Below are 16920 nucleotides of genomic sequence, written 5' to 3'. Positions count from 1 at the left end.
GGGGGGGGGGGGGGTGGGGGGGGGACGTACCAGGGACTGAACCCAGGAGCACTTAATCACTGAGTCCCATTCCCAGTCCTTTTATTTTATTTTTTATTTTGAGACAGGGTCTCACTAGGTCACTTACAGTCTTGCTAAATTCCTGAGGCTGGCTTCAAACCCATGATCCTTCTGCCTCAGCCTCCAGAGTTGCTGAGATTATAGGCGTGAGCCACTGCATCCAGCTATTGTTTGGATTCTTGATGACTGTCATTCTGATTTGCAAATCATGAAATCTCAGTGTAGTTTTGATTTGCATTTCCTTAACTGCTAATGATGTTGAACATTTCTTCATATATTTATTGGATTATTTGATTTTTTGGTATAAAATTTTTGAGTTTTTTATATATTCTGGATATCAATCCTCTGACAGAAGAGTAGTTAGCTAAGATTTTTCTCCCATTCTATAGTTTCTCTTTATATTCCTAATTGTTTCCTTTGCTACACAGAAGCTTTTTAATTTGACAGCATCCCATTTATAAATTCTTGACATTATTTCCTGAGGTTTAAGGGGTCCTACTGAGAAAAATAATGCCTGTGCCTATATGCTGTAGTGTTGGCCCTAGTTTTGTTTTGTTTTTTCTAGAAATAGCATAGTTTCTGGCCTATTTCCTAGATCTTTGATGCATTTTGAGTTGAAAATCAACTCAACTTTTACCTGAATTTTCAGTTTGCCCACCTGCCATATTAATCACAATCTTATCAACCCCCATGATGGTATGAGACAATTCCTTAAAATGTATCCAGTTCCATTTGTCAGAGAACCCTAATAGAGGTCTACATTCAAGAAAATCTAGATAAACCAAGCACAGTGGCCCATGCCTGTAATTCCAGCGGCTCAGCAGACTGAGGCAAGAGGATCACTAGTTCAAAGCCAGTCTCAGCAAATTAGAGAGGCCCTAGGCAACTCAGCAAGACCCTGTCTCTAAATAAAATTTTAAAAGCAACTGGGATGTGACTCAGTGGGGTTCAATGTTTGGTATCAAAAAAAAGAAAAGAAAGATAGCACCTATAGTGTATATCCACATTGTGTTACAGAATATCAAAAGGGAAAAGAACTAATAAGTAAAAGTCAAATCTCTGCCCTTAAAGAGTTAGCAGTATTGATAAAAAGAAAAGTATACAAACATTATATAATAAACAAATATATTTAACATTATTCTTACCTTTATTACAAGAAAAACATCTTGGGAGGGATAAGTTATAGAAAAAATAGCTGATCGTGCCAGAGTGGTGATGGCAGCAGGTGGTACATGCGGACGTAACAATCCTTTCATCTGCTCAGAATTAAGGTCAAAATAAAAGTTTTCTGAAATCTAAAAAATATATTCACATATTAAAATTTAAAATCTGTATGTTTTTTAAAAACTCACAATAATCATACATACTGAGTTTTAAAATATTTCAGACATTAATCAGGACATTATACTCTAACCTGCAGTTTATCTTATGTTATTGAGACCAATCTTTACTTTAAATCAAAGAAAAGAAATGGAAAATTTTGGGAAAATAGAATAAATATTTTAAAAAGTCTATAATTCCAAAGAATCCTCCTACAAACTCTTTGGATTAAAAATATAACCTCTAATAAAACATCCAAGGAAATTATCACTGAGAGGAATGACTTCAAACTGGGTTTTTATAAACAACATGAAGAATGTATCAGCAGTTTTGATTGAGATACAAGTTACTGGAGCAGAGTTCTGCTTAAAAAATCATTATGTCATATGTTCACAGAAGAAGTCAGAGCCTCAGCTCTTAAGATTTCTACTATATATTATGCTTATAATACTAAATTAGGAAATGCTGCTGAGCGTGGTGTGCATGCTTGTAATCCCAGTTGCTTGGATGGCTAAGGCAGGAAGATGGCAAGATTGAGGCCAGTCTGAAGAATTAGTGAGACCCAGGCTGGAGCTGGAGTTCAATCCTTAGCACCACATAAAAATAAACAAATAATATAAAGGCATTCTGCCCATGTACAACTACAAAAAAAAATTTTGTTTAAAGAAAATATTTAAGTAGTCTTGATAAGTTTCTATTCCCTTTTTCAAAAGACACATGTTAATAATTTTTTTAAACTTACTTTATTCACCTTCTAAAAAAAACTTAAAAATAGGTTTTTGAAACCTATGATTATGGCTACAGTCAAATTTATATAATCTTACCTTTTTCTTTTCCTTGACATCATATAAAGCCAAACTTGCAAAAATGGGTTCAATTTCAATCTCAAATCTTCATGAAGAAAAAGGATAAAATAACTTTAAAATACATATAGGAGACATAGCTATAGAGAAATTTTGATTCCAAAACTAAATTACCTTAATACATTGCACATTACTATATTTGTACCTATGCCTACACTACACATTCTTCCTAAAATACACTTTTCCATACTTGTCTTTCACAGCCTAAATCAATCATTACTTACTCTATGTAATTCTCCTTAATATCTCAAACTTCCTAAAAGCCTCATGGTATGTTATGTCCATTTTGTGTCAATAATCACTTTCTAACCTGTAATTTGGTTTACATACAAACATATAAATTAAAATATAAGTATATATGTTCAGTTTTCAAAAGATTTAAAACTAAACACCTAATGTTTCTCTTTCAGGTTATGAATCATGTATTGAATACAAAACACTTTAAAAATATTTAAAAACATTCAGAATAAAACAAAAGCATCCAAAATTCCACAATGTGGAAAGAGCCATAATTAGTGGTTTAGTACCTAATCCATCCAGACCTTTCTTAAAAAAGAGTGTCAGAGTATACATAATATTTAGTAGTTTGATTTTTTTAACCTAACATTTTTAAATTAATTCATTTTAATGAGGTATATATGACAGCAGAATGCATTCTGATCCATTGTACACAATTGCAGCACAATTTTCCATTTCTATGGCTGTACATGATGTAGCATCGCACCATATGTGCAGTCATACATGTACCTAGGGTAATAGTGTCCATCTTATTCCACCATCTTTCCTGCCCCCGTCCCCCGAACCTTCCCACCCCTTTGCCCAAAGTTCATTCATTTTTCCCATGCCCCTCCTACCATTATGGATCATTACCCACTTATCATAGAGTACATTCAGCCTTTGTTTTTTGGGGATTGGCTTACTTCACTTAGGCAAATTTCCATGTCAGTAATATTAATCTTATTTTCAATGCTGGTATAGTAATTCCCATTTTATATCTATGTCAAAATTTATTTTAACTGTATGCTTGAGATGTTTAATTCATTTCCAAGAACAATTGCCTACACAAAGTAAACACTGAGTAAATACTTATTAATTGAAATAATATGTAATGTGAGATTAATTAAACTAGAGCAATAGTTCTCATCAAAGGACAAATTTGACATCAAGGGACGTCTGGCAATGGCTGTAGACATTTTTTATTATCACAACTACAGCAGCAGTTATTACTGGCATTTAGCAAATAGAAGCCTACGTATGTGACTAAACAGTCTACATTATACAGAGTTGATGCTGACAACAAAGAACTATCTAGACAAAAATGTCAATAGTGCTGAAGTTGAAATAACTCTGCATTACACTGTTTTTGAATTACAAGAGTATCAGTTGAGGTCCTTATAGGAGACAGACAACATATTCACATAGGGCTGAGTTTAATACAGAGCCATTTAAAAACGTTTCGATAAATCTAGGGAAAAACAATGCAGAGTGCCACTCCCTGGGGCTAGCAACAGTAGGAATCATCATCAACTCAGGGCTGAAAAAGAACATGGAAGAAGTAAGCAAAAAAAAAAAAAAAAATAGTAGAATCCAGGGCTCTTCATAGAAACTATGAGGAGAAGGAAGAAACAAGTCAAAGTGACTCAGAAGAAGAGAGTAAGAGGAATTAATACCTCACATGATCTACTCTCTTCCACCCTCCAACTTCCTCTTAATGTCTCTTTAGTAAAACTCAACCAGAAACTAAAAGCAAAGGGACCTTAGGCAGATGTGGGGGCACATGCCTATAATCTCAGCTATTTAGGAGATGGAGGCAGGATTAGTGCCAGTAGGTCAGCCTCGGCAACTCTGCAAGATGCCCTCTCAAAATAAAAATATAAAAAGGACTGGAGATGTTGCTCAGCAATCTCAATACTATAAAATAATAATAATAATAATAATAATAATAATAATAATAATAATAATAATTTTTTTAAAAAAAAATTAAAGAAAAGGAAACCTGATGATCCTGTCCATGTGTGTGTCAGTCTCTATAAAATGTACTCTGCATCCTCTACACTTGATACTGTTACTGCAGCAAGCAAGTAGTACAGCACTAGATTTTTTCCTACGTCTTTTCACATATTTACTGACCATTCAGATACTTTCTTTTTTTTAATATTTTTTTTAGTTGTCAATGGACCTTTTATTTTTATTTACTTATTTGTATGTGGTGTTGAGAATCGAATCTAGTGCCTCACACATGCTAGGCAAGCACTGTACCACTGAACTACAACGCCAGCCCAGACACCTTCATTTGATACATTTTTCTATTTATTATTTAACTTTCTCCTCAGCAATGGGTAGTTCTTTGTGTATTCTGAATCTCAGCACACTGTCCAAAGTGTGTATGGAAATATTTTTTCCCTTCTCTATGGCTTGTCTTCACTCTTGTGCCTTTTGATGAACAAAATCAGCTTTAATGAAGTAAAAAGTATCAATGAAAACAAGGGTTGTGCTTTCTACATCATATTAAAGAATTCCTTCCTTTCATGAAGCTACCCTTATATGTTTTTCTAGAAAGTTTACTGTTTACCTTTCATATTTAGAATCTCAAACTGTAAATAACTTTTTGGAAATGGAGAGAGGTAGTGGTCAAGTTTACTTTTGTCACATACAACAACAACACACACACACAAACACAGAGTGATGAATGTATTCTTAAGTTTCTTGTGATAAGTTACACAGACCTGTGAACATAACAAAACCCATTGACTTGTATAGTTAATGAATGAGGTGAATATACTGGTGCCCTGTATACTGAGCAAATACTGGGTAAACTACTTAATAGGGGATTGTATCTCAATAAAGCTGCTTTTTTTTTTAAGTGGAAACACCTCCAAACTGTTGAACAGATAAACAAAATGAGGTATATCCATGCAGTAGAATACTGTTCAGCACTACAAAGGAATGAATTACTGATCATGCTACAACATGGATGAACCATAAAAACAGTATGCTATGTGAAGAAACCTTTACACAAAGTCTATACACAAAAAGCCATATATTGTATATTTCTATTTACATGAAATATCACCTACATAGGTGAACTCACAGAAACAAAAAGCAACTTAATGACTGTCAGAGGCTAAGGGGAAGAGGGCACAGGGGTGACATTATTAATCTCACTAGAACTTATGTTAAAGCCTTAACACCAAAGTAACTGTAGGTGAGGACAGGGCCTTAAAGGAAGTAATTTACATTAAATGAAATCCTAAGATTGTACACTAATCCCATGGAACTGGTGTCCTTATAAAAGAAGGAAACAACAGAGACCTCTCTTTCTGTCCATTAAGGACAGAAAGGCATGTGAAGACACAGGGGGAAAAAAAAGGCAACTATATGCAAGCTAGAAAGCAAGGCCTCACTGAAAACCAACCCCCTTCTTTAAAAAAGTTATGTGACTTCTGACATCATTAAGGTGACATCTTACATTCATATTCTGCTTTACAAAGTGCTTTCTCTTATTTTATTTCATGCTGTCTTCGGAGTAATTCTATAAGGTAGATATTCCAGTCTCCAGAACTGTGACAATAAATTTCTGCTGGATAAGCTACCCAGTTTATGGTATTCATATAGCAGCCCAAGCTGATGAATAAAGGTATGGAGTTTCTTTGGGGTGATGAATATATACTAGAATTAGACAATAGTGACAGTTGCACAATACTATGAGTATACACTACTGATTTGTACACCTTAACAGGGTAGATTTTGTGATACATAAAGTATACTACAGAAGAGCTGTTAAAAAAAGATTATAAATTTGATACAGTTAGGCGTCAGATATTCAAAACACTCAACATACTTAATCTTACAGGTTTCTGGATAATTTAACTAAATATATGAAGACTTAGATTTTAAGGAAAGAAAGTTGCCAGAATTACACACAAAAGTTGTCTGTCACTATAAATTGCTGCTTTTAGAGATCTCTATGAATTAATTTAAACTTTTTTCCTGAAGTCAGAACTCACATTTAATTTATAATATGAATATGTTTTAATGAAAAGAATATGAAGTTTGTTTTCCAGATTGCCCAATATTGATCATGCCAATGTTCTGCTAATTCTTTTGAATCCAGAATTCCTCATTTGTAAAATGAAGAAAATAATATCTTACAGAATTACTCTGAAGACAGCATGAAATAAAATATTTGTAAAGCAGAATATGAATATAAAATGTCACCTCAACGATGTCAGAAGTCACAAAATTTTTTAAAGTTAAAAATATATAATTCCTAATTAGAATAAATTAAATAAGTAAAAAATATATATATTTCCAAATACATACACACACACATATACATACTTCCAAGTCTTCAAAACACAAAGCCTACCATGTAACAAATATAAAATTAACTCTTTAATGAAAAAAATAGCTTGTCTTTGTACTCCTCAATCAAGAACAGTGTCAAATAAATAATATTTCAGTGAATGTTTTTCCAATTTTAAGACTAATTGTACAACTAAGGCTAAGAGTTACCTTCACCTCGGAACCAAAAATGCTCTAAAGCTTAACTTCAGATATAAGCATGAAGGCTGAACAGCATTTAAAATTATGTATAGGACAATACTTCTCAAAAGGACATACATAATTGTATAAAATCTACTAAGATTTTGTTATACTAGTAGCCAAAATATCAAAATATTGCCCCAGAAAGCTATATAGTAAAAGAAATTAATACTCACTTAAGTGATAAACATTTCACAAGAAGTCTTTGACCAAAATGTTCTTTGGGTACATCAGGAATACTAAGTCGTTCTATTGGTTCTTCCTATAAATTGACATGCAACACAAAAATAACATCTTTATCATATTTCAACCCCTTGCAATTTACTTTTTTAAAAACTTATTTTACTAATCTAATACTTTTAGTCTTCAAAATTTAACATAGTAAAGAATAACTTCTTTGTCCTTAAACAGAAGTCTTTGGATCATGTGCTCGTTTCAAAGAAATTACTCATTGAAAATTTTCACCACTGCGGGTATATGTAGCTCAGTGGTAGAGCATCTGCCTTGCATGTGCTAGACCCTTGTTTCAATTTCCAGCACCAGCATTAAAAACACACACACACACACACACACACAAATTCAGTAGTATAAAAGTATATTTCATTTATAAAAATCATATGTGGGTTTCTAGGTTTTATTTTCTACATTATTGTAATTCTACTTATAAATCCTACTCCAAAAATGTCTATTTTAATACTCATTTTCTTCTTCTGTATGTAAACATCTATACCTCATCTGGTGATGGATGCAAACCAAAGAGTTCTTTGTGACGGTTTGATTTCCTTTGGTCATCATTCTGGCGGTCTATTTCTTCATTTGGAGTTCGATCAAGTAAATTAGGAAGCAATGCATCAGGAAGCGAATTTTTCAAGTCAAAGATACTGCAAGCCCAGCTACCCCTTGGAGTATCATCTATTGACATTGAACGTCTTTTAAGATCATCCTGTCATATGAAATGTTAAATATAATATATTAATTAATAAGTTATCTTAAAATATTTTTTACAGTTATTTAAGAATAAAATCATTACTTGTTCATCCTGGTAGTTATTGCCATCTGGAGCTTCATCAGATTCAAAGACCTGTTTTGGCAAACCTTTTTGCCTTTCCTTCTGTTTATCCAATGTATTAGGATTAAATCCTGTTCCCAGCTTATGGTATCTATTCAAAATAAAACAAATAAATATCAAATTTTTTAAATTTTTCACTTTTTCAGCATCATCATGTAATAAGCCAAATGTTCTCATTATTTCTTCACATAAAGATCTATTCTAAAAGTTTTGAGTATTTAAATATTTAACCAGAAGTTCAATAAAATTTCCAATCAAGGTTCCTTTAATCCAACCCAAGAGCAGGGGTACAATTTAAATTGTATTTCTAGTCTAAAGACTTGGTCAGTAAAAAGCTGAGAAGCCAGGTTAAAGAATAAAATGGGAAAGAAGAAATACATTATATTATTAATAATATAAACTTTAAAAGTGTTTCATGTGTATATGAAGCACTGAAATTATTCATAAGGTTTTTGCCATATATCATTAAGTAGAAAAAAGTTTGAACTAAAGCTACAAACTTGTAAAATGAAAAATAGCAAGATCTGCACACCTCTATATATCTATATTATTTATTAATTATATATGCACAGAGCACATGCTAAGAATAACTTTTTTAATATTTCTTAGTTTTTGATGGACCTTTATTTTTTATTTATTTGTATATGGTGCTGAGAATCGAACCCAGTGCGTCACACATGCTAGGCAAGCGCACCACCACTGAGCCACAACCTCAGCTCCAGAATAACTCTTAAATTAATGTAAATTTCTTTCCTGTCAATATCAAAGCATATCAAATAAGAACTGATAAATAATTTTTATTCATGATTCTAAACTACACAGAGTCAAAGTTTTGGGGAAATACATCAATTGGTACAAAACAATTATAATTACCAGCAGATAGTATGGTTCCTGCTATCAACTAATTTGTGAAATAATAAAAATTCATATTTTATATGATTCACATCATGCCTTGCTGCCACAGCTATTAAAAGGGAAGTTACATGATGTTCACAGTATAACCACAAAATAATAGAAAGCATTTCTCTGGAAGAACTAAAATAAAGATACTTAGTATAATAATATGAAAGGTTTATTCAGCAGGAGAATCTTATCTTTCATGAAATGTTTCAAGTACTTCAATCTGTGATGTTGTATATGTAATGTGCTTTGATAAATCAAAACAGTCTTTCATTCTGTCTTAAAAAAATGGATAGTATGAAATTGAAGAGAGCTGCAAATGACTCATAATCAACACTCTTCTTTATCATCTTGTTCTCTAGTCACTTGCTATGATGAGGCTCTACACGATTACCCATCCGACCCCACACAACACCATTTTTCTGACCTCATTTCTTAGCATTCTCACCCTCATTTTTTCTGTTCCAGCCACAAAGACCTCTTTGTTCTTCCTTGAATATTTCTGGCATTTCCAATATGTGGTTTTCATGTGCGGTTTTTCCCTCTGCCTAAAAACACTTCGCCCAGCTATCCATAGGACTTACTCTCACTTCCTTCATTTGAGCTCAAAAGGAGCATTCTGTCCTGAGCTATCTCATATATTGAAACTTTAAAGGAGAAAAGTACAAAGTGCCCAATAAATACCCAACACATAATAAGTCCTCATAAATGTTAATTCCCTTACCCTCTTATTTAAACCAGCCTTAGCAACACTATGATTAGAAGAGGCCATGATTCTGAGACCAATGTATTTTACAACTAACCTATTAAGACTTTGGATTATAGGTTCCCAACATATATGCAAACAAATAAAGACTTTTGAATTACCTGACAGAGGAAGTGTTTTCTTTGGTAATGTCTAAAATTTGGCTACTAGAATTTTTAACCAATGTTTTAAGTTCACAGAAAGAGTTCTTCTACATAAAGGGTAGCAGACAGTGCTTTTATTAGGTCACACTAAAACTAAAAAGCATATCACCAGTATCCTCCAGAATGATACACAATATCAAGCCCAGAGAAATAAAACAGTAGCTATGATGATGAAATATGCAATGGATACATCACTTCTGCTAGTACTCTCTGGTATAGATTCCTTAATCTGTGAAAACTATAATGCCATAACAGAATTCTCTACTACTGGTTATTACAACTGCTTTAAAAATAAAACAGGGCTAAAAAGATTCAGTATGAAGACCTTGCTTCATTATGCAAACTGGCAAGGGGAAATTAATTGTGTTTTGTTTCTTAACTTGAATTGGTATTTTGAACACAGTCCCTTACAAAAATAAATTATGTGGTAAAATAAAGCATTTTTTCACCAACATTTACCTGTGTGGATGTATATGTCAAGGACCTGTAAGTATTTGGATAGTTTATAAAGAGCAGAGATCTTTCAAATAGCTAAATCTGGAAAACTGGACATTAAGCTTAACTATGAAACTTTCACTAAATTGGAATCTTATTAAGAAAAACAGATTACTCATTAATAATATCTATTCGTGATTTCATAAAAGAATTATACTTACAAATCATTATTATTATTTTTTTAAAAAGAGAGAGAGAGAGAATTTTTTAATATTTATTTTTCAGTTTTCGGCGGACACAACATCTTTATTTTATTTGTATGTCGTGCTGAGGATCGAACCCAGTGCCGCTCGCATGCCAGGCGAGCGCCCTACCGCTTGAGCCACATCCCCAACCCCCATTATTATTATTATTGTTTTATGATAATATAGAAATACTATTCCCACAAACCAAATAGAGGAAAGTAAACAGAAGTAATTATAAAATTCCAAAGGAAAAAGTATCTTTATACAAGATATTTTCTTTTTCTTCATTGACTATTTTGTTATGAATTCTCGAGCCTCGTAATTATTAATCTACCTTAATCCATTTATAAATCCTACTCAATATTTTTATACATTATAATAAACATACAACTTACTTTCTGATCACAATGGCCCAGTCTTCTGTATAACTTCTTATACAATCTCTAACATGAGGATCCATTTCACTGTTTTAAGAAAGAAAAATTTTTTGTAATTTAGTTAGGAAAGCAATGATAAATTTGGTTGCTGTCCTTCTTGTTGTTAAAATAGAAAGTGGAACTACCAAAAGAAATAGAATCTAAATAACATAATGAAAGAGAGCCTTTTCTATTACACTAAAACCCCAAATAGGTGTCTTCTTACCTTTCTTCAGGTACAGCTGAAACAAGGGTTCTACAGTCCCTGGGACTATAAACAACTTCAATATCATCTGGAGGAAATTCAATTAAATCCCGTAAAGGGCCAGAATCCACAGCTAAAGGATGAGTAATGAGGTAATCTTCTAAATCCACTGGATCCACTGCTTCAGTAAGGGGCACCTTTATAAAGAAGGGTGAGAATGAGAGGTGGGCAGATAGGAAGAGGTAAAAATAAGAATTTTAGGGCTGGGGATGTGGCTCAAGCGGTAGCGCGCTCGCCTGGCATGCGTGCGGCCCGGGTTCGATCCTCAACACCACATACAAACAAAGATGTTGTGTCCGCCAAATACTAAAAAATAAATATTTAAAAAAAATATATTAAAAAAATAAGAATTTTAAAATTTCCCACAAAGGAAAATCATTTTTTAAATATAAAATGCTTTAATCTAGTTCCTTCTATAATTTCAACAGGATGATCAGCCAGAGGCTCTAAGGAAACCACAAAACATCGGTCTTACACTCCTTTTATGCTTTTGGTCATACCCTCTTTAACCTTCTTGCTTAGACTTTGCCCATAACTCTCAAATAAAAATAGTAATAATAATTCACAGTCATGTTAAACTTTACAGTTTTCAAAGTACTCATAGGAAGGATTCTTTTTTTTATATCTTTGGAGCTTTTATTGCTAAGTTTCTAAACAGTCCTCTTATTTTATTTATTGTTATTGTTGATTGCTCTTGTAAAAACATGACCATACTGTAGTTTGGAACACAATATTGATACAAAAATTCTCTTCATCCCAAACCAAGACTCTGTATATACTACTTTGTATGAAAAAAATTTAAAAGTCTCTGCACATGGATTAAGGACCGTAAAATACAGATTATCTGGGTGGGCCCCCCAATGGAATCATATGTATTCTTATAGTAAGACAGAGGAAGATTTGGGTCATATAAACAGTGAAAAAAGCCAAATGAAGATGGATCTGAGAAAAATTTGAAGATTCTAGCCTTAAAGACATAAGACTCAAAGAATGCCAGAAGCCTCCAGAATCTGAAAGAGACAAGGAAACGATTCTCTCTAGAACTTCTGAAGGGAAGTGTAGCCCTGAAAAACTTGATTTCAGTCCAGTGATACAGACTTCAGACTTCTGTCCTTCAATACTGAGAGAATAATCTTCTATTACTTTAAGCCATCCAGTTTGTGGTAATTTTTTATAGTAGCCATTAAAAAAAAATACACAAAACCTACTAAAAGTATTTACTGGACTGAGGACATAGCTCAGTGGTAGAATACTTGCCTAGTATGCACAAGGCCCTGGGTTCAATCCCCAGCAGAAAGAAAGAAAATAAAAGAAAAAAGGAAGAAAGAAAGGCAGGCAGGCAGGCAGACAGGCAGGCCAGCCTGCCAAAAAAAAAGCATCAAGTAAAATTTTGAGACCAGTGATAGAAACTAATTTATTGGCTCTTATCTTTCCTCTACTTTTGCATGGTCTTGCCAGTAATATACCTGTAAAACATGCTACTTACTGTGGTGTGATGGGATATATTGCCAACAATGTTGAGGTTTTTCAGCAGTTGGGGAGAACCACTGTACTGTCCAGAGATCTGTTTCCTAACTTCGGCTGCCACAGTTCTAAAACAAAAAAAGCAAATACATTCTATACATTTTTTTTTATTTAAATAGGAGGAAGTACATTGAAGATTCACTTAAAGAACAATCAAAATCTCAGCATATTAATGCCTATAAATTTAAAATATTATAGGAAATATATAATTACCTAAATATTATAATTACATTAAAACATTTTTGTTATGCTGATGTATGATAAAAAGTTAGAGCCAACTTATATAAAGCTTTTTTCAATATGGCATTTTATGGAACATATTCTATTTTTACTTAACCAATAATGCCCCAAATTAATAGTTGTCCATATTCTGAATCTAATTTACTTCTCCAACCTTTCAGGTCCTTTCCAAATAACTGCTTCCTAGAATACTGTTTCCCTCCTATATTGACTAACCCAATTCTTAACTAGTTTTAAGGGTAAAACACAAATACCAAGATCATCATGCAAATTTATTGTAGACTATAGCCAAAAATACCACACTTACATAAACTCTTCAAACATTTACCAAAATCTAACTTGTATTTTCTTCCCAGTTATTGTCTCCATTTCATGTAATGTTCTATAAAAAGAGGCAGTGGTCGTATTCATCTTTTTTCCTTCTATATATATTTTTTTAATATTTTATTAGATGTTGTTGGAGCTTTATTTATTTTTATGTGGTGCAGAGAATCGAACCCAGTGCCTCACACATGCTAGGCAAGCGCTCTACCACTGAGCCACAACACCAGCCCTATATATTTAACATATGATACTCAAAAAAAAAAAATGAATGTTTAAGCCCTATGAAATATATAGTGCTACTAACAAACTGAGCAAACTACAAAGGCACTACCACAATTTAAAAATAAATCTTGCTGGCTATGGTGGCGCACATCTGTAATCCCAGCAACTTAAGAAGCTGAGACAGGACGATCCCAAGTTCGAGGCCAGCCTCAGCAATTAGCAAGACCCTAAGCAACTTATTAAGACCCTGTCTCAAAATAAAACATAAAAAAGGGCTGAGGATGTGGTTCAGTGAATGAGAGCTTCTAGGGTACTGCCCAGTATGCCCCACTCAAAAAAAAAGGATATATCTTCATTTGGAAGATTTGGAACCCTTTATTTGGAAAATAAAGATTAGGGTTTAGAATTTCCAAGATTTCAAAGGTAGTTGTTAACTCTTAAGGGTACACTAGCATTTTGATATACTTAAATAAATAGCATTTCTAAAACAAAAATATTTTAGATATTCAAAAGGATTTATGTCATTAATCTCTATATTCCTCAAATTCCACCAAACTATAAACCAAAACATTCAGTAATTCTTAAATCCTATAATAATGTCCTCCATTATATTAGTTAAGAGTTTTATTAAGCAGACAATGTGACTTGTGAATACAAAACAAAGACTAACATTTATGGATTTTGTGCAATTATATTCCTGATGTCAATATCTAGCTTCTACCCTATAAAATTTCTCTATTTTTTTATAAAACTTGTCTTTTATTCTTTTTTCCCCAAAATAAACCCTACTTTCTTCCTGTCATTCCAAGAACATAAAATGATACAAACTCAAACGTCCTACTTTCTGGGCCAGTTTGGTGACATTTGTTTTGGAGTGCTCTTAAGTTAATGGTTGAATTCAGAGCCATGAACATGATGGTTCCCATTAGAATTTCCAGGTAAGTTTGAAGAAAACCTCAATTTCTAAAACTTATCCAGATTTAATATATAATCTTTCCCCCTACTTCTCTTTAATATCTTTTTTCTTCTTTTACACTTAATCATTCCACAAAAATTTACTGTGCACTGTTATGAGATGAATATTCAATTAGAAATTTTTGATTCAAAGATAAAAGTTATCATTGTTTAAGGTTCAAGATACTGAATTAGCTCAATTTTTTTTTTATAGGTAACTTGAAGGTCACTAGATCATATCTGTGTTTTAAAAGGCTAAGTCGTTACGCATAATGCCAAAACTCAGAAGCAATCAATCTGTCCTTCAGTAAGTGAATGGATCAACAAATTGTGGTATAGCCATACAAAAGGATACTATTCAGCAATATAAAGAAATGAGCTTTCCAGTTCAATTTACAATAGCTAAGCTATGGAACCAACTTAGGTGCTCTTCAACAGATGAATGAATAAAGAAAATGTGGTACATACACATAACGGAATATTTCTCAGTCATAAAGAATAATGAAATTGTGGCATCTTCTGGTAAATGGATGGAGTGGAGACTATCATGCTAAATGAAATAAGCCAATCCCAGAAAGCCAAACACTGAATGTTCTCTCTGATATGCAGATGCTAACTCACAATGGCTAGGGAGGGGTAGAGGTTCATTGGATTGGAGGGGTAGGATTAGGATGGGAATGGGAAAGACAGTGGAATGAATCAGACATAACATTCCTATGTTCATATATGAATACATGACCACTGTTAATGCCATATCATGTACAACCACAAAAATGGGAAGTAATACTCCATATATGTATGATATGTCAAAATACACTCTACTGTCATGTATAACTAAAAAAAATAAAATTAAAAATTAAAGCAAAAAAAAAAAGAAAGAAAGAAATGAGCTTTCAAGCCATGAAAGGAATATTGCTAAGTGAAAGAAGTCAATCTGGAAAGGCTTTATATGATTCCAACTATATGACATACTAGAAAAGGCAAAACTGGAGAAAGAAAAGAAAACAGTGATTGTCAGGGGTTAGAGGGAGAAGAAGAAAAGATTAATGAGTAAGTAGAAAGCAAGGTATATTTAGGGCAGTAAAATTATTCTGTAAAATACTGTAATGGTGGATAGAGGCCATTACATGTTGTCAAAACCCATAGAATATACAACACAAAGAGTGAACCCTAATGTAATCTATGGACTTTAGTTAATAATAACATATATTAATATTGATCATCATTTACAACAAACGTAACACACTAATGCAAAATATTAATAATAGGGGAAACATGGAGAGGGAGGGAATGTACACATTCCACTAATTTTTCCACAAACCTAAATCTTCTCCCCAGAAAAGTCTATTAATTATAAATTTTAAAAAATATATAACAACAACAAAGGAGAATGAAGACAAAGGAGAGGGTCAGGAATAGGAAAGACAGTGGAGTAATTCTGACATAACTTTCCTATGTACATATATGCATTCGCCACAGTGAATCTCTACATCATGTACAACCACAAGAGTGGGATCCTAATTGGAATAAGATGTACTCCATGTTTGTAAAAATATCTCAAATTGTAATGTATAACTAAAAAGAACACAATATAAATATTTTTTTAAATTAAAGAATAAAAACAAGGCTAACTCTGAACAAGGGAAGAAGGAAGAACATGGAGAAAATAATTAGAGCTGAGGTATATATAGCACATGGTAGGACACTTGCCTGATATGTTGGGTTGATCCCCAACACCACAAAAAAAAAAAAAAGAAAGAAAGAAAGAAAACAAAAGGAAGAAAGAAAAAGAAAAAGACAAATAGAGGTTAGAGTTGAAAATTAGAGAGGAAATGAAATCTTTGAGAAGGAGAACAGATTGAGAAGAAGGTAAAGGGCAAATTATATAAAGCTTCTGTGTGAAAAGAAAAACAATTCACTTTATTGAGGAGGCCATTAAATCTTTTAATGAAGCCCATATAAGTATTTGTTATTTTGTTAAAGTTCATGTTACATATCCTTGATCCTGCACTGAGTTTGATTTCAGAAAAGTTTATAAACATTCTTTTTGACAAAACATAAAAATTGCAAACAAGCCTTCCCTGGAATAGCAGTAACACAATCACCACGTATAAAAATATGAGAAGAGGAGCAGCGGCCTGCTGAGAGGCAGAGCCGCCCCCTCCCCTGCGCCGGCAAGGTAGACGGAACTATGACCACCCACAGAACAGGCCCAGCGGCCTGCTGAGGGGCAGAGCCGCCCCCCGCCCCCGGCGCCTGCCAGGTAGGCGGAACTGTGACCACCGACAGAAAAGGCCCAGTGGCCCGCGAAGGGACAGAGCTTCCAATCACTCCTGCAAGGTAGGCGGGCCTGCGACCCACCGGCAGAACAGCCCCAGAGGCCTGCAGAGGGGCAGTGCCGCTGGCTGCGCCTGCAAAGTAGGCAGAACTGCGACCACCGACAGAACAAGCCTAGCGGCCTGCAGAGGGACAGAGCCGCCGCCCGAGCCTGCGAGGGAGACTTTGCAACTATACAAGACCAATATAAATATATAGGGGGAAAATTCAATAGCACAACAGTTTCACCAAGTAGAAAGGAACGCGAACAGTATGAAGAGACAAGGAAAGAAAGGACCACAAGCAATGCAGG

General features: G+C 33.6%; 1 protein-coding gene across 1 annotated transcript in view; it reads right to left on the bottom strand.

Annotated features, from left to right (window-relative positions):
• Positions 1–12622, bottom strand: part of Dock7 (dedicator of cytokinesis 7) — a 181412-nt gene extending 168790 nt beyond the window's left edge. The window contains exons 1-8 of the mRNA XM_048816301.1: positions 12514–12622; positions 10989–11164; positions 10742–10810; positions 7819–7948; positions 7519–7731; positions 6965–7050; positions 2205–2271; positions 1206–1355 (exon numbers count right to left, since the gene is read on the bottom strand). Of these exons, the coding sequence (XP_048672258.1) occupies positions 1206–1355; positions 2205–2271; positions 6965–7050; positions 7519–7731; positions 7819–7948; positions 10742–10806 (711 nt within the window). The 5' untranslated portion in view covers positions 10807–10810; positions 10989–11164; positions 12514–12622. The remainder of the gene's footprint in view (positions 1–1205; positions 1356–2204; positions 2272–6964; positions 7051–7518; positions 7732–7818; positions 7949–10741; positions 10811–10988; positions 11165–12513) is intronic.
• Positions 12623–16920: the final 4298 nt, after the last annotated feature.

Source organism: Marmota marmota, unplaced genomic scaffold, assembly GCF_001458135.2.
Source record: "Marmota marmota marmota unplaced genomic scaffold, marMar, whole genome shotgun sequence".
NCBI classification, from domain to species: Eukaryota; Metazoa; Chordata; class Mammalia; order Rodentia; family Sciuridae; genus Marmota; species Marmota marmota.
The sequence above is the reverse complement of the archived record's forward strand: the minus strand, read 5'-3'. Positions and strand labels throughout refer to the sequence as shown.